Here is a 22,813-nt window from a genome sequence, read left to right as displayed (position 1 = left end):
GAAAGTGCGGGACTCTAAATTCCTCATGCCAACTTAACCGAAAAGTGTTAATCCACTGAAGTTGAGAAATGCTTATTATATGGTGAACTTTCCACCGAGGCGATGAAGGATAATGGTAATGGATGTGATGCTGGTTCAGTGCACGGATGCCGCTTGTCCCGATGACAGACAAAGAGGGACTGAGAGAGGCTTAGTTCTCCATGCTTGTACAGAGGTTGTCTTACGCATGAGCGTCGTTCGCAGCAACACATTGACTAGTCCTGGGCTTCTGCGGAGGACCCTGGAGTGGTTCTGATGAGGGGTAATAACCCCCGATGAGTGACGCGATCAGGCGTGTGGGTCTAAGAGCTCTTGGAGCCGTGCAGGAAGTCTGGCCGAGATGGGCTGCGGTCGACACTTTTAAGGCGTGGTGGAGCGGGGGGAGGCAGGAGCGGGTGGCGAACTAACTTTCCTTTCCATAGATTATGTAGGATGGGTGGCGCACTTGGGGCTTGTGCTATCATAACAGCCGAGGCCAAACTGGTGGACATGACAACATTTAATGCCAAACTCTGAGCATAGTCACACTAAGACATAATTTGTTATTAATTCTTTAAGGCCTTTCCTGAAAAAAATTGTCTTACTAGTTTTGTATTTATTAATATTTCAGATTTAATATAAAGAAATAACACATGTCGATTGCAGCGTGGACGATAAGCATTATCCTGACTATACTGGTTTTTCGTAGAATTGCACTAGCCCCACCGCGCTGCACTCATTAATGTTCTGGTCGCGCACACTTACTCATACGCTTTAGTAAGGCCCCAGTTTGTCAAATAGGTCTTTACGGTTGGAAAGATCACCATTTGGTGACATCACCACCTAGCTGCCTTCTTCTATACCCCTTCTAGTTCGCTCTCAAGTTCTGCTGAGTCTTACACTGCTGCTGTGTACTCCAGCATGAGGAAAACCATTGTTATACTATAGCAATGCTTGCCCAATAGACCCTTGCAACATATTACATTATTGTTGTATTTTTTGAATTATTTAAAAAAAAGTAACAACTGGAGGCAATGTACCTTAATGAACAGAACCTAACAATTTAAGGAGTTGGTTAGTTTTTTTCACAATGACGAGATTTTTTTACCGCTGCGTTCACCTGCGTTCGTTTAGCATTTTTCCTACCCTATCATAGACCTACATTTTACGTCTTACGCGTTTAGCTAGTAATTGCGTAGTCTTTAGGAATTACCTACTTGATATACTTTTTTTTAATATGAGTTTGGTTTGGGTAGTTAATCTATGATTTAAAAAAAAATGAAGGTTTTATTTAGAAGTAGTTGAAGGAAATATTTGGTTGAAATATTGTTTTATTCGGACCTTGTGTAAAAATCACGTAATGTGTCCCGGTAGAACAAAGTTTTCTACAGATAAACCATTATATTGACTTTTCAGTAAGTTTATTTTAAATCAATTTCATGGTGTTAATGGGTAAATAGTGGCTGGAACTTTCTGAAGATGGTATTGTTGTTTGTACGATACGTCACTATTGTCCACAATGATGTTCGCAAGCTCACCGGCATGCCGACCGATTTAAAATTGCCCATTTTTGTGTTCGGCACTGCCCTGTAGACCGACCTGCTGCAGATCTGCAGTCATGAAACTAAGCTAAGCCAATAAACTGCCTAATTACCAACAACAAATGTACAATTGCTTACAGATAAAACATTCTTGTAAAATCATAATGCTCAGGTAAGTAACTTAGTGTTCATTGCAGGTGCTAGAAAAAATATTTAATTGCTTACACATGCCATTTTATCCATCAAGAGCAGGAGTAATGTTCACCTGCCCACTTGCAGCGGTGATGTGGCTAAGGGGTAAATATGTACAGTCGCGGTAGATGCCAAAAAAAATGCTAAAAATCCGAAAACACTTTTATTCTGTGCTCTTTCACTTCCTCTTTTCAAATCAACCGGCGGAGATAAGAAATTCCAAACACTTTATGAGATATCGAATTTTTTAATTTAGCAATACAACGCCCGTTTAACCCTTCGAACGTCGCCATTTTTTATTTTGACGTGTGTTAGTGAATGCGTAATAAATAAAATGGTCGATTAGGTCAGGTCAGTTACATTATAAATACTTTCAAACTAAGCGGACATTAAAAATAATGTGAATTTAATTTGCACCCGCGTGGTAGTGAATAATTTCTATAACACTTTAGGCCCCTTCTGGGAGGGGTTTTCTCAGAGTGGTAAACTGATTGCCTTGCACTAACAACAAACAAATAATCAACAGTGAAATTACCATCAAACGAGACGTTTCCTGAACGACTGTTATGAAAACAATTTATTCACATAGTAAATTCAAGGCGATCAACAATTGCAGAAGATAATTACACATGTTCAATTTATAACACATTAATTATTGATACATGATTTATTCACGGTCCCATTAGACACACGGGGCATAAGACCCTTATTACACGACGCGATGTCAACTTGAACAAAAGTTTACATGCAGTATATCATATATAAAATTTAACTCTGCCCTATAAATACTTATGACGAACAGGGAACGTAACAAATTAAACCTGATCACCTTGGCTGCCAACGCTGGGATACACCACCAAATGAACAAAGAAAAATGACGAAAACATCTTATGAGGCACGGTTGACAACGGGAGGAGAAGCCACAGAAAATACTAATTGGAATTTACAAGGTGGCGGCCAAAACAATAATTTCGAAACAACAAGAAAGGAGAATTATAACATTTACGTTACATTTCGGGAGCGGCCATCGCGTCCCTTCCGCAATCACTCAATTTGAAGTCAACCGTACCTTAAGGGGCGTGTAGATCGGTCGGTGTCCCAGCGTCGAAACAGGAAGAGTCAGGGGGCGCAAGGCCTTAAATAAACTAAGCTCAGATGGCGCTAGTGTTGTCAGCTACCACCGAAGAAACGACAGGAGGGGAAAGCGAGGGGAGGGAAGGGGTTAGGGGCAAAGGGGGATGGAGGGAGTGAGAGGGAGGGAAGGCCGTGTGCACGGGCGCCCATGTAGCCCGTTGCAAATTTAATTGTTCTTTAGTTTTAAATTATTTATAATGTAACTGACCGGACCTAACAAAACCCGTACAAATGATGAACATTAACAATTCACGTAATTTTTTTTTTTACTTATTACTTGCGCAACAATATCCAAATAAATAAATAATACTTTAAAATTAGAAACGTTAAAAACTCACCTAAGTTGGAGGCGGGTACATTTCCTTTGCCACTAGAAGGAAATGATGTAGTCGTTCACGGCAGAAGTTGACCGATTAATTAAACATCGTATTTAACAATAAATGAATAAATAATCAAGTATTGGTTCATTTGAATACTGACCAATCACGGAATAAATAATCACCTATTAGTTCATTTGAATACTGGCCAATCACGGAACAGTCACGTGACAAAATTGTCCAATAAGAAATATGATACTCGTAAACAAGAAACCTTATTATCTATGACAAGAAACAATGGTGATCGCAGCATACTACGCAGGTATTGTGATGAAAATTAAAAAATTCGATATCCCTTAAAGTAGTTGGAATTTCTTATCTCCGCCGGCTGATTTGAAAAGAGGAAGTGAAAGAGCACAGAATAAAAGTATTTTCAGATTTTTAGCATTTTTTTTGGCATCTACCGCGACTGTACATATTTACCGGCTAAGGGCCTGTTAAGTGACTGCCGGTCTGCACTACATAGGAAGGGCAGAGCTGTGCAGAAAGGACTGCATGTTCAGATGCTGGTTCGCAGTGTGCATGCTACTGGCAGGTTATGGATGATACAAACCGTTTTAATGAATGACAGATTTAGGGTTAGTAACTAACAGGAGAGTCATTTATTTGCGGATAAACAAGTTTCATATAATTCTATGACATAAAATTATGAAAATGAACAAAAATAATAAATTTGCTTGAAATTGTATGTGAATAATGTTTACCCATATATTTACTGGCTCCTGCGAGGCCCCAATGATAAGGCTAGTTCTTCATCTAGTCTATTTGCAGTGGGAAGCAGTACGGTGGATGGCAAGCGTATTGGTTCTCTATGCCAGCTTCTTAACACGGGAATCAGTACACCTTTTGTTTGTGTTTTCTTCTGTTCTTAAGTTATTTCAATTCCAGCAATTTTAATCACTTTTCCAGTAATTTTTTTTTCTATTTTTTTTTATTAATTCTCTATTTTTTACACTGTTGCCTACAAGGGTTTGAATTCCTTGTAATCAATCGGAAATTGAAAAACAAAATTCCTGCATGAAGATCAACGGACGTCAGTAGGAGCATACACAGGATTTAATTTTGTGGGGAGGTTGAACCTCTTCGCCTGCTGTTAGCTTTAAAATTTTTTCTGTAGTTGGTGGAAATGTTATATTTTTTTTATGAATTCTTGAGGGGAGGGGGGATGTCCTTATCTTCCTCTTAGTAGTAATCACAAATACCATTTAGGCTATTATATATATTTTTTCAAAAGGCCTACCACACCTCATCCTACTGAATGTCGTACACTAGATCACTAATGGGGAATGTAGTATTGACAGCTTAATATTTCGGTGTGGATGGTCATGTCTGTACGTGGAAGTGGCTCTGGTTAAATACAAGCATTGAGGTCATGTGCTCATTGATGTTTCTGTCACTTCATTTTACGTGTATCTTACACCCTCCATCTATGATACTTATAATATTATATGTATACATATATGTTCATGTCCATGTCCATGGGAGAATGGAAATTGATCCCCCTTCCCCATCCTTCATAACAAATATCTGGATCCAGTTTTAAGCACACTGTAAAGTGTTTTGTGCCACAGTAGTTTGGCAGGCATAACACATTGCTATTGATATTTTTCATAAAAAATTGTATTAGTTATTCTAATGGAAATAAGGTAACAAGTAATTTGAGACAAAGAAAATAGTTTTAAAAATTTGTCATATGTTGTTCCTTATCAGCTGGACCAGCGGCAGCGTCATACGACAATTCTGCACAGGCTGGTTCCAGTGTTGGCTGCACCCCGAGCTCGCCTGGTGTTGAGAACACATTAGCGTGCACGCACTGCCACACGCCAGTAGCGTACAGGAACTGCCACACGCCAGTAGCGTACAGGCACTGCCACACGCCAGTAGCGTACAGGCACTGCCACACGCCAGTAGCGTACAGGAACTGCCACGCCAATATATGTATCTTTGTTGATTCAATCCACCCGTCGTGAATAACTGTTTCTTGCGGACTGCCGGCACAGCGGAGCAGAGCGAGTAGCTGTTGCTGTATACTGCAGCACTCGGATAAGATGACTGCTTCCTCTGGTGCCATGCTGGGCTGTTGTGTTGAGCATCTAGAAGCTCATTGAGATAGCGGCCGATGGTCCTGTTATCTCTGAACTGGAAGTGTTGACCCTGATAACAATTTGGAGGTCATAACCGCAGTGGTACTCCTGAGTGCCTCCGATCTAGCCTTTCTTAGCTCTGGTTGCTTCAACAGTTTTTTAATAGTTAATAATTTAGTGGTAACTTGTTTGAGTGGTAATTTGGAATCTGAAATATTTCAATTGGAAAATAACTCTTTATTAGATTATGTTCATTTTGGTTTCTAACAGTATTTAGTTCTTAGGGCTCCATTGCAAGAGGTGTCAGAACCGTTTTTTTTTGCTCTGTGTCAGTTTGTTTCGTTCTTGTCTCTGCATACATACGTGAGTTGGTCTGCCTGTGACTGCTAGCTATTAGTGGTATAAGATTAAAAAATATATATTTTTAAGAAATACCTTTCTCAAAAGTTAAAATTGTGAATAAAATCTTGTAAAATTTGGTTTTAGGCTGGATGCAACATGCATGACATGTCTAGACTGAAAGTCAATTAAATGTACCATAGTGAGGTCATGCGAGTCCCAGCTTTAAATGATTTCTGTCATGACTCAAACTGCACAGCAAAATTCCTGAAAAATGTAGGCCATATTCAATATTCCAGCAGTAAATAATTTGAATACTTTCATCCCGGGTGTCTACAGATCATGAAAGAGTAACGAAAATGAAGTACAGATCACGAAAGTCACAATGAAGTACTGAAATAAACATAAAAATGCTGGCAGTCATAAAATTATTGTTTTCCTAGACTTTTCGTTATGCATTTTCAGGATTCGTACGCCTCCTTAATCTCCTTTAAATTAATTTTATATTATCTCACGCCTTGTCTGTTGATAACCGTGAGAGGAAAATGTGTCTGGTTTGGGGTGGGGTAGGCAGCGTTGCATGCGGACCAGTGCTGGTTCCCGTGCGAACCAGCGCAGATCCGTGTGCGAACCAGCGCAGTATGCATGTGAATCCGTGCTGGATCCACATTGCGAACCCGTACTGGTCCGTGCTAACTAGGCGTCTCGAACCTCGCTGCATGTTGCTGCATGTTGCTGCAGGTGCAAGTCTCATCTTTTGCTTCCCATAGGAGAACCAGAAAAATCAAACTATACCAAAATAATAATGTTCGCAGGTATTCACGGCCATTGTCCGAAGTAGCTTGGCTTCAGGGTTGTGGCCGTGTCTCTTGGCGGATAATTCACGACGACGTTTCGGTTGACGTTGCAGTCGCCATCATCAGGGAGCAGTTACCTGCTACAACCCAGAAGCCAAGCTACTTTATACTAAAGTAATCTTGGCAGAAAGTGTTCAGACTGTGGTGCCCGGCAGGTGCAGGAAGGACGTGCTGTTAGCAGGATGAGCGTGGCGACGCGCGTCGGCAGCCGGCGGTGGTCATGACGCTGACGGAGCGGCAGGTGAAGGGCTCATGGCTGCAGCACGTCGCACTGCTTGCGCTGCGCAGCTTCGACTGGAAGTGGATGCAGGGGTGAGTGCTCCTGCGCTGTCTGGTCCGCGCAGTGTCCTGGCGTGATCTAGCAAGTGAGGACGGCTAAAGTGTGACCCCGGGCCCGCTGTGTGTACGCACTGCCGATCAAGCACTCCAATAAACCTCCGAATCTCTCAGAGATGACAGGTTCATGCCGACTAGAAAACCACGAGATAATAGCTGTGGCCAAACCTGTTAAAGGAACTTGCCGGTGAAGAGTTCTGGAACGTACAAGCCAGGGCTGGAGTAATCTCGGAAAATACCGAATACCTTAAAACCTCGTGAAAGTCGTAAAGGGTAAACTAGATTTAAGATTGGAAAGTTTTTGTGTGCTGAAGATGCGGGTGTAAGTGTTCGGCCATGGGAGCGTGGACTGTGTTATGTTTGTGACTCGTTTGTTGCAGCGTGCAGTGGATGAATGAGAAGGCCAGTCGGAACCAGGCTTACAACCCGACCACCATCGAGCACGTGGCCAATGTCGTCACTCACGGTGTAAGTCTTGCCGTACGGTGCGGAGATGTTGCTTACACAACAAACACATTTTAAAGTAGAAAATGTAAATCAGCACAATGTAAGTTAGACAGAAAAGAAAAAGTTTTTTTTTTTGCTCCACTATGGACTAGCCAATTCTAAAGTTAACATGAATACTAGCACATATAATTTTTTGTTTTATTTTTTATACTATAATTTTTTTCTGAACACTAAACAATTGACTACAAAAATAATAATTCCATAGTTACGTTTGCCACTTTGTATGTACATATGACCTTGTTGTGAGGATAACTGCTCTGAGTGTAATTTCCCTGAGTGCACTATGTTCCTTGGCATATGAAAAAACTATTTGAAAATACGACAAAAACAAATGTCAATAAATTTTTGAAACTGTGGCTAAGATGGCCTCTCTGCTTATTACAACATCCTTAATACAAAATGTGTAGGTGTTGAACACAAACCATCAAATAAAACAGACCCAACTTTATTACAAATGTTGATAATCCAACATATGAAATGAGTAGAAAGAGAAAAACAGCACTTCTCCATCTCTTCTTACAAAACATAAAGACCATACAAATCAGTCACAGTTCAAATAAAGTCACACTCACTAATCTAATGCATGGGAATTTCAGGTCAATGCAACTATAGTTTAGTTTATTAATTATTTATTTATGTGTGTCAAATTTATTTAGATTTATTTCAAAATTATTTTCAGAGTAAGTGTAGCTAACACTCTTAATTTAGTGCACTTAATTAAACCAGTTAATTACTTGGCATTTAGTCCAAGTTAATCCCTCTAACCTTCTGAACCTGACTTAGGTAACCCATCAGAGAGTTGGCAAATGGTAGTTGCACAAAACTGGCTAATTTAACACACTTGAGTTTGCAAACTAAATAAGAAAACAAATGAAAAATTAGTCAGCACAGTAATGAAACTAGTAGTTAGTGCCGAATGGCCAATTAATTTAATCTTCAGCAGTGTGTTACTAGAACGTTGGCTTCACTTACACTTATCATGGTCAAAATAATGCTATCTTGAAGCTTCACTAATGTCACTAATTTTTTTTCGTTATTATCAGAAGTGTGCTACTAGAACATAGGCTTCACTTTCTAAGCCTATCATGGCCAAAAAAGAAGCTATCTTGATGAACAAATGTCATTAATTTAATTTGACTAGTGAAAATAGCCAATAGTTTTGTACTTACATAATATTTGAGCACCAATGGCTTGATAATAATTATATTCTCACAAATTAAAAATAGGCAAAATTCCGACCTAAGTATCTTGTTAGACAGGATAGATAAAAAGTACTTTCAAAAGCTAGGCCCGTAGGCCTGTGAGAAGTTTCGGCTTAGTAAATAAAATCGAAGCTTGTTTTGATATTTAATTCGGCTTCGCCAGGAAATTTGCTATTCGTTTCATTTGAAGCTTCGAATGTGATGCGAGGCTTCACGTGTGTTGCGAAGCTTAAAAAACAAACACCGTCGTACGAGGAAGTGCTCTTATGAGTCGCGATACTGCCTTAGTTGTTCCTGCAAGCCATCACACATGCTGTGAATACGAATCGTAAATCGATTTTGGTGAACAAATGAACATCGGCAATCTCCAGTTGCGACCACGGCCGTAGTTGCTACGTGGCTTTAAGTTGTGAGGTCATGACAACAAAGAGTAAACAGGAGTGCAAATATTCTGATGATACATCTCCAACTTAAAAAAAAAACCTTCAAGCGACACAACCAAAAATTTCAGAATTTGTTAACAAACACAAGAGAATGCAATCAGGGAACCCTGCAGCACAAAGGTACACGGAGAAGCTATAGGAGCTTGTGGGACTTGGCTCATTATTGGCCTTGCATGAAGCGGTGGCTAGGTTTGGCTCGTGTGCACCTCGCTCCTAGTCCACTTTACTTCGCGAAGCTGCGGTGCTAAGTTAGTATACAGCTTTTCACAGCTTTTGTAATTGTGAATAACAGTTCCCTTGACTCTCTCAGTTTACGTTTGACAGACTTTGATTCTGTAGAAGTCTCGAGTGAGACTGCAAAAATTACTAATTAATTTGGAAATATTTTTAGTGGGAAAGTGCAGGTGTCCTAGAAGAAAGTTTTTCTTGTATTTTCCGAAATTACATTGCACAGAATTGTCTGTACTTACAAGTCAGTCGTATTATGGCTGATCAGTGCAGAGGCAAGTCACGGCATTGCCCTCGTCTGTGGTCACCGGAGCGTGCCAGTGAGTGAGGTAGTCGCACGGGTGCCCCACGCTGTCCCCAGGTGTGGGTGCTGCCCAGCATGTTGGCCGGCCTGGAGCTGCTGCAGAGGGCGCGCACCTGGCCGCAGTACTTCTCCGCGCTCGTGTACGGCGCTGCGCTCATCCTGCTCTTCACTGTCTCCACGTTCTTCCACTCCGTCTTCTTCTACTGCAACCAGAACCGGTGAGTCCCGTCCCAACACTCTCGCTCTCTCTCGGACCGCCAAGCGGCGACAGCCAGTGGCACGATGACGTTGTGTTGCAGGCACCTGAAAGATGCGCTGCATCGCGGAGACAGAGCCATGATCTACGTGTTCATCGCGGCGTCGTACTTCCCGTGGGTGACGCTGCAGCCCATGCCGGTTGACGAGTGGGTGGCCGAGCTGTGGTGGCTGGTGTGGCTGCTAGCGTCCCTCGGCATCGCGTACCAGCAGGTGTTCCACGAGCGCTACAAGTGCCTGGAGACCTGCGTGTACCTGCTCATGGCCGTGGCTCCCTCCCTCGCCATGTTCTACAGCACCGTGAGTACCCCGCCCCCACCCCTCACTAGTGCTGCTAGCGTCCCTCGGCATCGCGTACCAGCAGGTGTTCCACGAGCGCTACAAGTGCCTGGAGACCTGCGTGTACCTGCTCATGGCCGTGGCTCCCTCCCTCGCCATGTTCTACAGCACCGTGAGTACCCCGCCCCCACCCCTCACTAGTGCTGCTAGCGTCCCTCGGCATCGCGTACCAGCAGGTGTTCCACGAGCGCTACAAGTGCCTGGAGACCTGCGTGTACCTGCTCATGGCCGTGGCTCCCTCCCTCGCCATGTTCTACAGCACCGTGAGTACCCCGCCCCCACCCCTCACAAGTGCTGCTAGCGTCCCTCGGCATCGCGTACCAGCAGGTGTTCCACGAGCGCTACAAGTGCCTGGAGACCTGCGTGTACCTGCTCATGGCCGTGGCTCCCTCCCTCGCCATGTTCTACAGCACCGTGAGTACCCCGCCCCCACCCCTCACTAGTGCTGCTAGCGTCCCTCGGCATCGCGTACCAGCAGGTGTTCCACGAGCGCTACAAGTGCCTGGAGACCTGCGTGTACCTGCTCATGGCCGTGGCTCCCTCCCTCGCCATGTTCTACAGCACCGTGAGTACCCCGCCCCCACCCCTCACTAGTGCTGCTAGCGTCCCTCGGCATCGCGTACCAGCAGGTGTTCCACGAGCGCTACAAGTGCCTGGAGACCTGCGTGTACCTGCTCATGGCCGTGGCTCCCTCCCTCGCCATGTTCTACAGCACCGTGAGTACCCCGCCCCCACCCCTCACTAGTGCTGCTAGCGTCCCTCGGCATCGCGTACCAGCAGGTGTTCCACGAGCGCTACAAGTGCCTGGAGACCTGCGTGTACCTGCTCATGGCCGTGGCTCCCTCCCTCGCCATGTTCTACAGCACCGTGAGTACCCCGCCCCCACCCCTCACAAGTGCTGCTAGCGTCCCTCGGCATCGCGTACCAGCAGGTGTTCCACGAGCGCTACAAGTGCCTGGAGACCTGCGTGTACCTGCTCATGGCCGTGGCTCCCTCCCTCGCCATGTTCTACAGCACCGTGAGTACCTGGCCCCCACCCCTCACTAGTGCTGCTAGCGTCCCTCGGCATCGCGTACCAGCAGGTGTTCCACGAGCGCTACAAGTGCCTGGAGACCTGCGTGTACCTGCTCATGGCCGTGGCTCCCTCCCTCGCCATGTTCTACAGCACCGTGAGTACCCCGCCCCCACCCCTCACTAGTGCTGCTAGCGTCCCTCGGCATCGCGTACCAGCAGGTGTTCCACGAGCGCTACAAGTGCCTGGAGACCTGCATGAGAAGTATAAAATGTATTAGTGTGGTGCATGGCTGAACACCATCTTGGGTTGTGACATCGCTGTGGCTATCTTGGATTATCTTAACCTTTACCCTGATTACCATTTTAGATGATATTGACCCCAGTCGCCATTTTGGATTCAGCTTATTGTATTCCGCTATTTTTTTTTCCTGGAACTTTTGTCTTTTCAAATTATTGCATTACAGCTGCCATTTTGTTTTGTAGAACTTCCGACCATAGCCCAAGCAAGCCAGTTATGTATTCATGCGCAAAAGGTCATGTGAGACTTTGTACCCAATCAGTTTTCAGTTTGTAGTTTTAAAGTAATTGGAATGAACTGACAAGTAGTGGGCGGCACCTGTATATGAAGCCACACCTTTCCTATTGTGACGGAACTTAATGACTTGTTCCAGGGACAGTTCCAGTCTTCTTGATGTCTAGCATGGTATAGTAGCATAAAGGTTCTGCCGCAAAATTTGCGAACAGGTTGTTGCATGCACTTAACTGGCCCTATGCAGATTTTACCTTGTCGCTTTAAGCATCAAGGCGTCCAAATTGTTTACTACATTTTTCACACTGATACAGTCTTTGTTGTACACTAATCACGCACCTGCTCCTTTCATATCAACGAACACTTGAAGTTGTAGTGTAAGACGTTCCTCGGTTTTTGTACAGTTGGCCAGAATATTTGAGAGTACTTGAGTCTGCACTTAGCGGCAAAGATGCCACTATTTCTGAAGACACCGGACATGTTAAATTCCCTTCACCTGAAGAAACGACATTCATCAAGGTCTCTGCTGGCGAAACCACATCTGCAGTAGTCATCATAGCCATTGATGATGATTCTCAACGACCAGGATCTCCGCGGCCGTCAGGATCCCCAACGACGATGGTAGACCTTCCACCGCTTTCTCTGCAGTTGTTGGCATCATTGCCATCTGGATCTTCGTTGGCGATGGTACACCTTCCATCAGGGTCAACGTTGGAAAGTACTGAATACCAACTAAGTCTCGGGATACGTACTGAAGAGAGCTTATCTGCACTGCACCATATCAGGAGGAGGACTGAGGACCGGCAGTTGCAGCTATGATATGAGTTAAATACAATCTTTTTTTTTTAATGATTGCATAAATATGTATACAGGTACCATTTTACAAATTAATATTAAAAGAATACACAACTTTCGCATACATATTATCACGTACTTCTTGGGTTTTCCGGAGAGAAGCTGGACTTCACTACCGAGTTTAGATATTCTGGCTTCGAGGCAAGCCAGGATAAATTTTCCAGGCTCCAGGATCGGAAGGAGTAGTACATCAGAGTCCTTGCCGTTTTCTACGTTCTTTAGCGTCTTTTGATGCTTTCGATCCTGCTCACTTGGATGTGAGGCATCATCCACCCGATAGACTGCATGTTTCGCGAGACAACCACGAATTATCTGCAGCAGACAGTTCATTCACCGTGAGCGAAATGTATTTTTTTCATAGTAGATGCGTCTCTTGTCTGAACTGCCTCAATACCATTGAATACATGTGTAATGTGCTCGACTAGGCGAAGAGTGCCATTATATAGATCATAACTATCCCACACGGCATAGACAGAATATAAATTTACAAATCCTTCTATTTCATAAAACAATATCTCAGAGATCTTTAGAATTTTTGCTTTCAAAAATTTTTGTTATTCTTCCTGGAAAACTAAAAATTATTTTTAAAATGAAAAAATATGTTAATATTTGGCTAGATAATTTAACTGATGAAGAGATGGCTTTAGTATTTAAGTAAGTTTTATATATTGTTATAACTTTGTACCTGTACTTTATTTAAATACTAGTTTTTATTTAATCATATTTTCATTTATTCATGTAACGATGTTATAATTTATTCATTTTTTGTTTGAACATAACATTGAATTTCAATACATAGTTTTTTTTAACTTTCATCTTTATATAACTAATGTAAGATATTTTATGTATTTATTTCTCAGTTATTATACATTTACAAATGTTTACAATCGTCGAAAATACCACATGTAATTTGAAGTGACTGGATGCACTCACGTACAAGCTTGCTTTCGTGAGTGCTGAATTTCCTGGTTAATTAAGTGAATATTGTTAAAAAAAAAATTCTTGTTGTTATAAGGATGCTGTGGTAGTGGCAAAGTGGCCAGCGAACGCCCCTGTGCCTGCAGATGGAGCTGGCGGGGCTGTACGAGCTGAAGGTGGGCGGCCTCGTCTACATGGTGGGGGTGATGTTCTTCAAGGCGGACGGCAAGATCCCGTGCGCCCACGCCATCTGGCACGTGTTCGTGGTGATGGCGTCCAGCATCCACTACTTCGCGGTCCTCAGCTACCTGTACCCCTCGCACGATCTTGGCACTCGCTCCGACTGAAGCGTCTCGTCTCATCCCGTACAAGGCTAGAGCTTTAATTTTTACCACTACCTAGACCGTAGCTGAATTTCCCTCTGGTGGTTTTTATTATTTTTGAGGCTGTGATGGTCGATTTATGTTGTTACGCGGCAGTGTTACGTCACTGACGTTAAAGCCGTTGACCAAATCATTATTGAGATTATCGATGTTTATTAGCAATCAAAATTGCGAGTAGGAACATATTTTCCTTAAAGACTATATGTGATGTGTTTGAGGGGCAATTCGCCTCTGAATTATATATTGCACATCTTTTGCTTAAATTACAACCTGATATAATACTCATTTTAATTTACTTTAATTGTGTGTAAAATAGATATGGTATATTCGTGGGAAATCGTAAGTTTTCAAAGGTTATAGTTAGTCATTTGAGTGAAATGTCATATATATATATATATAATAGATCTGCTAGTTAGTTTCATAAAATGGTTTTAGGTTACCATTGTGTATAGAGTTCAGCTGCTCTTAGCAGTGACTTGAGTGGCATCAGCAATATAATGAACCACAAAATACTACGAAATAAGCTAAATTCATTTAATTTTATTATAGCTGTAAAATTACAACAAAAAGCCTGATTTGTGAAATAGTGACTCAACTAGCATATGCATATTCACACTTAAAATTTAGTTATTCTCTTGTTTTAGTGTTTTTGGCAATATTCAGTTGACATTAACAAAGAAATTTTACACTCGAATCAGTACTTTTTTTTTTTGCCTTGTCGCAATGGCCATAACGTAATAGATAAATACAGCAAGTAAGCTACAGTGTGTGAACATGGCGGATCAATCTTATCTATTTATTTATTCATCATTTCAACTACCATGTTAACATTTTCTCTTTAGCATAACAGTTCTTGTGTTTTTTGTTGACCTAGTCCATTTTCTTAACAGTTTTGTTCATTTTTTTTATACCGGTACTTGATATGAAGCAAACAACACCAGTTTAATATGTCAAATAGTCCATATTTTCAATCGTGACACGATTTGATCCGCTACCATTTTCTGAAACGTGAAATAAATTATATTTCTTGTATGTTTCAAATGCCGGATAAAGTGTGCCCGTCTTTATTTGTATACCGCAGTTTATAGTTTTGAATTTAATTTACTGAAAACGTGTTTTTGATTACTTGCCTTCTTTGATAATAGTTTGCTAACAACCAAATTGGTGTATGGACATGTAGACTATTGTAATTATATCTGGAAACTGGAAAATGTTGTTTCCTACCCAATGATTTTGGGGTAGATGCGTTCCCGATTTTTTGGGGAGAGATAATTAGTAAAGAAATGATAAGCATATTGCTCATTGGTTGTGTAAGAAACAACCAAATAAACATAGCAAATAATATAACAATTGGTATTTGAAATGCTTTATTGGGCCTGTGTACGGGATGCAACTAGCTTACTGGCTAACTGCGGCAGCAGTGCTCTCTATCGGCCACTGAGGTGACCTTCACTAGCAATGTCCTGCGACCCGCACTGTTTGCGACAGTCTAGTCTGCACGTCTGCGTGATGCCGCTAGACGCCACTCACGCGTTGCTAAGGCAGCTCGGCTCCAACCAATCACGCGATGCCACCCTCAGGCTAGTGGCATCGTGTTTTATCATTTGTATCTCATGTAAGTATATTCTCGTGGATGCCAAAATTTCCTATTGGTGTAATTTGTATCAAAAGTTTTATCTGTGTTTTAGATGTACTATATTTGTGATAACTTATACATTCGTTGTCTCCAGTCTTTTACTGCAGATGTTTAGAAGTAGGGTAGTGTTAGTGTCAACTGGTTGGTGTGTTTCACATGATCTGTGCTGCTGTGATTGTCTTAAGTGTCTCGTAGTTCATGTCGTGTACATCATGTTTAGTTTCAACCAAATGTTCTCGACTTGCAGGATTATGTTAGAGTGTTACTGAAATAAACCTTTTTTATATGCAGGTGAAACAGCCAATCCCAAAACTATTGTGTTATTTGGTTTCAAGGTACGCTCCTTGACTACAGCATTTAAAGTATTATCCGAATAAGATGAAGGTATCTGTTTCCAAATGTTTGGATTCCACGTTATGTGTACGCTATGGGCACACCAAATGATGAAGATCTATGGGCTATTGCTATTGGTAATTAACAATAATAAGGTAGGAATGTGAAGTTGTCTTTCCTGGGGAAAATTTAAATTGTCATGCTTAAAGTTGTACATAGTGAGCATACTTTGCACATTATATTCATAAGCTTACACCATTATTAATTTTTAAGCGTTTTTTAGGTTTGAGTCCTGTAATTTTATAAGTTATTCACAGGTTTTTTTATTGTGAGATTTTTTTTTTTTTGTTGTGTTTAGTACCTACCCATTATGCTAGTAGGTTAAACATGGAACAGGTTAAAATGATCATTAATATTCATCATTATTGGTACAAAAGTGTGTCCCACAAGAAATCTATAAAGCTTACATCTTTTTCGTGGTGTTACTTTAATGAAAACATGTTACTGAACAGACTTCTTACTATCGTGCTTTCCGAGTTTTGGTTTTTATTGACGTGAATTTACCTGTTCATAATTTATTACATTGTGAAATTGCATTTTGCATTCAGTCAGCATTTAATTCTTCTGCAATAATGGCAAACATAATTTTATATACTGTGCAATTCTAGATTTATTGGTCAGTTATATTCTGGTTCAGTGTTCATCAAGACCTTAGTATTCAGTTCTTATCAAAGCAAAAAAATAAGTTTAATTCGTAGGTTATATAAGAAAATAGATGGGATTCGTTTTTTTTTGTGAGTCATTGAAAGGTTATTGAAAATAATTTTCAGTTACTCAGAAAAGAGGGAAACATTCATCGCACTAGCCTACATTTTAATTTTTATCAAGCTAATCTCAAACTGTGGAAAAGGCCAATCACTGCTGGTTTTGAGATCTTGATAGTGAAGATGATTTCTCATTTTCTTTTCAGCATTATTGGCACTTACACACACACTCAAAATTATTCTAATGTAATGTTATCCTAATAAATAATTGTTTTATAACATAAAGACGATACATTTTGTATCATTAACCAATCAAGACTGGGGCTCTCCGAGTGCCGGGTGTGTGTGTAAAGAGTTTGTCGAGATTGACTTGAGTAATAATAATAATAAAAATAGTGTACTTTTCACAGTGTTCTTTGTGAGCAAAATAACTTAAAAATCAACACATGAGCCTCAGAAGGCGCCTGAACCAGTCGAATAGGTAATGCCTGTTGGCAAGAGGGTGTCCCAGTGCCCGACACCGAGTGAGCGAGACAGTTTCGGGAACATCGCAGAGTTAACGTGGAGCGCTTGGTGAACAACGGCAGGATGACCTTTGTTCGGTCAATGTCTCCCTTTTATTTTACCCGAATATATAACACACTAGCGACCCGCCCGGGCTTCGCACTGGTGCAGTGCTGATACTAAATATACTACAGAATGCCCCCCGGCCGGTACTGCCGCAACCGCTATGTCCCTGCATTTTAAATCTGTAGTATCTTCGAAAATATTCATTCAAATTACATGCTGTAAAGGGCCATATTGATATATATTAAATGCGCAATGTGTTTAAGGTACTTAATTGGATAAGGATAAATGCTGTATTGCTTAAAATTACTTCGTAAATAAGCCATTATTTCTCGTAAAAAGTAAAGGATATAAAATAGTTATTGTGGGTTATCCCTAAGAGATAGAAATATACCATCGCGGACGTTTTTATAGACTTTTTTAAGGTGTACAATACTGTAGTACATTATTTTGATCTATCTCTTAGTGTTCAGCCAGCGTTTGCAATGTAACCGCAAAAAAATGTGTTTATTTACGACATCACATTAGAAACCTCTAAAACTATCAGTGGTTCTCTTCTATATTATGCATGCATTATACATATAAACCTTCCTCTTGAATCACTCTATCTATTTAAAAAATTGCATCAAAATTTGTTGCATAGTTTTAAAGATCTAAGCATACATAGGGACAGACAGACAGCGGGAAGTGACTTTGTTTTAAACTATGTAGTGAAGAGCGACTCTTTCCTGCAGACTTTACACGTTAAAACAAGTGACCTGCGTGTCCTGACACAGCTCCAACTTTTTCGTTGATAATTGGTAACTAAACAGGTGGGCCTTCCAAGATGGAAGCAAGATTTCATGGCCCTGAGAGCTGTCAATGGTGGGTGGGACATGTATACTAACAGTTGAGAAATGACGTGTGCTTGATACAGATATTTTGATTTGTGTTTGATTTCTCGCTGTAATTGCCCGAAGCTTCTGCGCGTACACTCCAATTGCCTAGTGATCTGCATTTGAGGTTCTGTTTAGTTGCTATGTATGTTTTACTTTCGAAAATTAGTTGTCTTATTTTCATTTATTATTAAATAATGTATGTAAGTATTTAGTAATTGAAACCCACATTTTTTAACTGTACATAGGTATTTCTCATTTCAGTAAAACTTGCCTCATGAGAGTCTTGCCACAAGCATGAATGATGCTTGAGCATTGGAGAGTTAATAGAAATAGGTACCTTCGTCTGCGATAAGTGATGTTCACTTGCTGCTGCTGATGCGATCTAGTTTTTGGCATCACCAATTGTTCTATCAAGTGCCATATAACATTGAAATAAAACAAATAAAAACATTAACCTTTCATTCTGATTCTAAACTCTTTAACACAACTCTGAATTTAATCCACTCAAATACATAACAAACTGGTTTATAAGACAACCTCAAATATTCTATGAATATAATACCTCTCTCATTTATGACATGGGTTGAATAACTACCTCAAATTCAAACTTATTTAGTGTGTGTGTATTAAATGACAGTTTTCAATTGCAAGTGACATTATTCTCTTTGGGTTGAGGGAATTCTTAATCTTGTGTTAGATTGAATGGATCTTGTGGTGGCAAGATGAGCACTTGGTTTGGAGAATGTTGTAACCAGCCAATCACAGTGACGATGCCATAATGCCATTGTGTTTGATTATTGATATTTGTTGGACATCTGGTTTTACAGCGGATCTTGTGAAATACCTAATTTACTCGATTCTAAGACTCACCTTTTTTATGACTTTCTTAGCTCAAAAAATGGTGCAAGATTTTATAATTTGGAAATAGGGTGCTGCTTACTATAATTAGAGCCAAGATTTTATGGTGTTATAAAAAAAAGCTTCTGTTGTCATTAAAAATAGTGGATTTTGTCTTTATCATCATTAAAAATTTTAAAAACATAAAAATAAGTAGGGGAAGTCCCTAGTGTAAGACACCTAAGGTTTTCAGTAAATAAAATAAAAACTATTTCAAGAAATGTAACTTTATTTAAGAATTAGGTAAGTCAACAAAGTTTAAAATAAGAATAAATGAACAAAATGCTACTTCTGGTTAAACTTATGTAGGAAATTATATTAAACTTTGATAATAAAAAAAATGCAATCACTGCAAGTGGAACCTAGGACTGGACAGACTGAACTTCGAACCCCGAGCCCCGCACATTTGCAAAACATCCTGCATCAATTGCATATGCAGGCATCCGCGCATTCAGGAATGTCTGCACATCTTCACGAGCCTGCTCATGGCAGCTGTCTTCTTGTGGTCCTCTGAGCACACTCTTCCTATCTCACATGTATTCGTAGCTTTATCTGCACTTCTTCCTTTGGCCTTCACGCCATTGGTTTGTTTTCCCCTTCTCTTCTATTGCTGTTTCTGGACTTAGTTCTCATTCTTTTCTTTTTCTACTTAACGTTCTTTTCATTCTCGTTTTCTTCAACATCAGGTTTGCGTGGTGGTGATGCTAGATATTCACTTCCTTCATATTTTGTCTTCCGAGCCGCTGATCGTCGTTTGGCAGCATCTGGCAGTGGCGACAATCTATGGACAATCTGAACAACATGTTCCTGGAACTGTATAGTTGAGATTTGACTCTGTTTAGATTAAAATGTTCAGCAATGCAATTTTAAATATGCCAGTGAGAAATTATAACTAAGCATCTTCACGAAATTTTCTCTTCACTGAAGGTGTAGAGTTATTATTTTGCTACTCTTGCATTCTCTGTAGTGATATCCCAAAGAAAAACTGCGCGAGAACTGTTTATGTTAAAGAATTATTTGCAGTTGGGAAGTTTACTATTCAAATTGAAAACATTGAACTACCAAAATCCACTATTTTTCACACCCTCTACTTAGAGTTGACGTGGTCTTAGATTCGAGTCAATATGGGAAGTACACAGGTTGTCTTACACTTCAGGTGTTGCTATCATGTGTTCGCTGACGTGCGAGTGTCTTTGTGTTGCAGTGTTGGTACTTAAGGTAGTGTACTTCATGCAAGAGTGTTTCTTCCCTTCCCCCCCACAACAGCACTGTCGCGTCCAGTGTGCCAAAGCCACGATTGCCTTCCACTCGAGTATATTCTTCTCCCCGCACCCCCTCGGTGTCCCCGCCTCCTGTCCCGCTCGACCGCTCGACCGCTCGAAGTGGAGAGCGTTACGTTAGGATCTGCGCAAGTACAACTTTCAGCTAGAATCTCTCCCTTTTAGTCTGTCTCATTATAGCGTTATAAATGAAGTTTATTTTGTACTATCAAATTTGATAATTGTTTTTTGATATCAGTTTATTTGTAGCCTTTAATTTTTGTTACTATATGTATGTGTATTTTTGTTGTTTACAGTTTTAAATCAGATACAAATAGTGAGTGTAATTTGTTAATAAATGTTGTACGTATATGTATGTAGTTTTAATAGTGATTTGTTTAGATAATCTTTTAAGGGTACTCAGTGAAGGATGTGTATACCAAAATAATTGTCTATTACTTATTCTGCTAGTATGGATACATTCCTAGTGGTTTTTATTTGTTCCTTAAAAACAAATTATACCATTTTAAAATAAAATATAGCATATATGGCATCCCCAAATTGTTATGATTGTTGAAAATTTGTAATGAATTTTAATGTTTGTAGTGGTGTGTTATGTGCGGTATAAATTTTGTCTGCTGTTTGGGTTGATGGTGACATCTATGTCAGTTCAGTAAAACCTCTCACTTTTGGATATGGAATAAGATTCTCCTTTTTGATGTTTAAACATCTTAGCTCTGTATACAGCATTTGGTAGGAGTAAATTCGTGAGAATGGAACAAAAGTCTATAAACTGAAATGTGACACAAAGATGGCGGACCCAGTATAGCAACTTGTATATAGTCGTTTTTGTAAACATTAGGGGACAGACCAAACATATTGGTGTGCCAAATGAAACTTTATGATAGTGAAACTACCTTCGAGTACATTTGGTAAACTAAAATAGTCATGGTGAAAAGTAATCACAAGTTTTAAAATACCTAAGAAAACTGGCATTGCAATGATTATAATACATGTTCTGAAATCTCAAGATATATAGTACCTAGCACAGCAGTAGAGAACGCACTTGGTAACATCGCAGGACGGGGTTAAATTCTCATCAAGGGGAATTTTTTTTTTACTTCTTCAAAAAACATTTTAAATATATATTTAATATTAATGTAATATATATAATTAATATATTATTTAATAATATTGTTGAATCAGCTCAGTAAGGTTAAGGTTTGTTTGTAGGAAATATTTACAGACTGATTTCAGTCATTTTAGCAAAAAGAAATATACAAACATATACTTAGTGTTATAAAATGTTTCAGGGTAATATTTTAGAAATGCCATAAAAGTATAACCTCTAATATAGTATTAACAGTTTAGTGAATTTTAACACGATGGGCAGTATTTTAATAAAATTCCTTGTTGAAAATCATGTGCAAAGCTGGGTTTCTATCGGAGCCATTTATAATAGTTAAAAATTTTGGTAGTTTCATGCTGTTAATTGCTATCTGCATTTGATGGTGGCAAGCCACATTGATGGTTCAGGCAGCGAATTCTAGCGGCGGGCACAGAAAGTATGTGTGTGATTCGCATCCAGAAATTTTGTTATTTATAAAAAACAGCTATTTTTAATTTTAATTTTATTTTTAATAATTCTGCATTAAATGTTGTGTCCAAGTTTCTTATTATGTTTATTTGCAACATGAACATGTAAGAACACATGAATTTGCTCATTACCGAGGTTAGATGTTTGTACATCTCTGGCAAGTATTGAAAGACTCGCTCACTTTTTTTTACTTGTCTTCATTGTAGTGTAGCCATTTTCAATTTATGTGTACACTACTGTATAATTTTATGTACACACATTTACTTTTTTTTTAGAAAAATTATACATAGGATTTTAATATTACTTGAACATTCTCATATTTAAGTATGTAATGCTGAATGTACCATATTTACCCGAAAATAATGTAACTCTGAATATAATATGACCACAGACATTTATGAAAATATTTAAAAAAAAAACTGAAATCATAAATTATGTTAGTGAATTTATATAATACCTCCTAGAGCTTTAGTGTTGCCAGTAAATTACTCATGAAAGTTATTTATATGGTCGTTTTTGAAACAGCAGGTGGCAATTATAAAAAAAAAAATTGAGTTCTATGGCTGTAGTTGGAAAGCTCAGGGTCTGAAAGCAATGAATGCTGTGATGTATGGTGTCGCATTTAGAGATGGGTCTCACAAAAACAACCTGTGGTTTAGACAAACTCTATATGGAAAATTGTGAATGCTCCTATAGCACCAATAGCAATGAGCTTCGGTTTTGTAGAAGTGTGATTGTTCCTAGACAACCAATAGCTGCTTGCGTAATTTTTTTTTTTACTTTGTGATTCATAGAAGAACTGAACTTCCATAGTTCTTGACTGGCCAGTAGAGCGCAACTCTGGTTCCCACGGTAAAATACAAGCTTTTCATCTCTAATAAATAAGCTACCTATTTTATTTGTAAATTACAATTGCAATAATCTTATCTGGAGCAATTCTTTAGCATTATATAGCTATCATAATTGTCGACGGAGAGAAGGGAAAGACGCACAATTTTGAACATCTTGTATCATTAACTTTTGTCTA

The 22,813-nt window shown here is 39.9% G+C and overlaps 1 protein-coding gene across 5 annotated transcripts; it reads left to right on the top strand.

The window, feature by feature from the left end:
- The first annotated feature begins 1,304 nt into the window (after nucleotides 1-1,304).
- Nucleotides 1,305-17,002, top strand: LOC134541270 (monocyte to macrophage differentiation factor 2). Of its 5 annotated transcripts, XM_063384575.1 has the most exons (6): nucleotides 1,308-1,731; nucleotides 6,724-6,854; nucleotides 7,259-7,346; nucleotides 9,620-9,780; nucleotides 9,862-10,117; nucleotides 13,625-17,002. In XM_063384575.1, exons 2-6 carry the CDS (start codon nucleotides 6,763-6,765, stop codon nucleotides 13,817-13,819), a joined length of 792 nt encoding a protein of 263 aa, XP_063240645.1. In that variant the 5' UTR covers nucleotides 1,308-1,731; nucleotides 6,724-6,762; the 3' UTR covers nucleotides 13,820-17,002. The 5 variants fall into 5 exon arrangements, with proteins under 5 accessions (XP_063240640.1, XP_063240641.1, XP_063240642.1 ...); XM_063384570.1 differs by lacking the exon at nucleotides 13,625-17,002 and having other exon boundaries at nucleotides 1,305-1,433; nucleotides 9,862-10,463; XM_063384571.1 differs by lacking the exon at nucleotides 13,625-17,002 and having other exon boundaries at nucleotides 1,305-1,433; nucleotides 6,721-6,854; nucleotides 9,862-10,463.
- Nucleotides 17,003-22,813: the final 5,811 nt, after the last annotated feature.

Source organism: Bacillus rossius, chromosome 18 (assembly GCF_032445375.1).
Source record: "Bacillus rossius redtenbacheri isolate Brsri chromosome 18, Brsri_v3, whole genome shotgun sequence".
Taxonomy (NCBI): Eukaryota; Metazoa; Arthropoda; class Insecta; order Phasmatodea; family Bacillidae; genus Bacillus; species Bacillus rossius.
The sequence above is the reverse complement of the archived record's forward strand: the minus strand, read 5'-3'. Positions and strand labels throughout refer to the sequence as shown.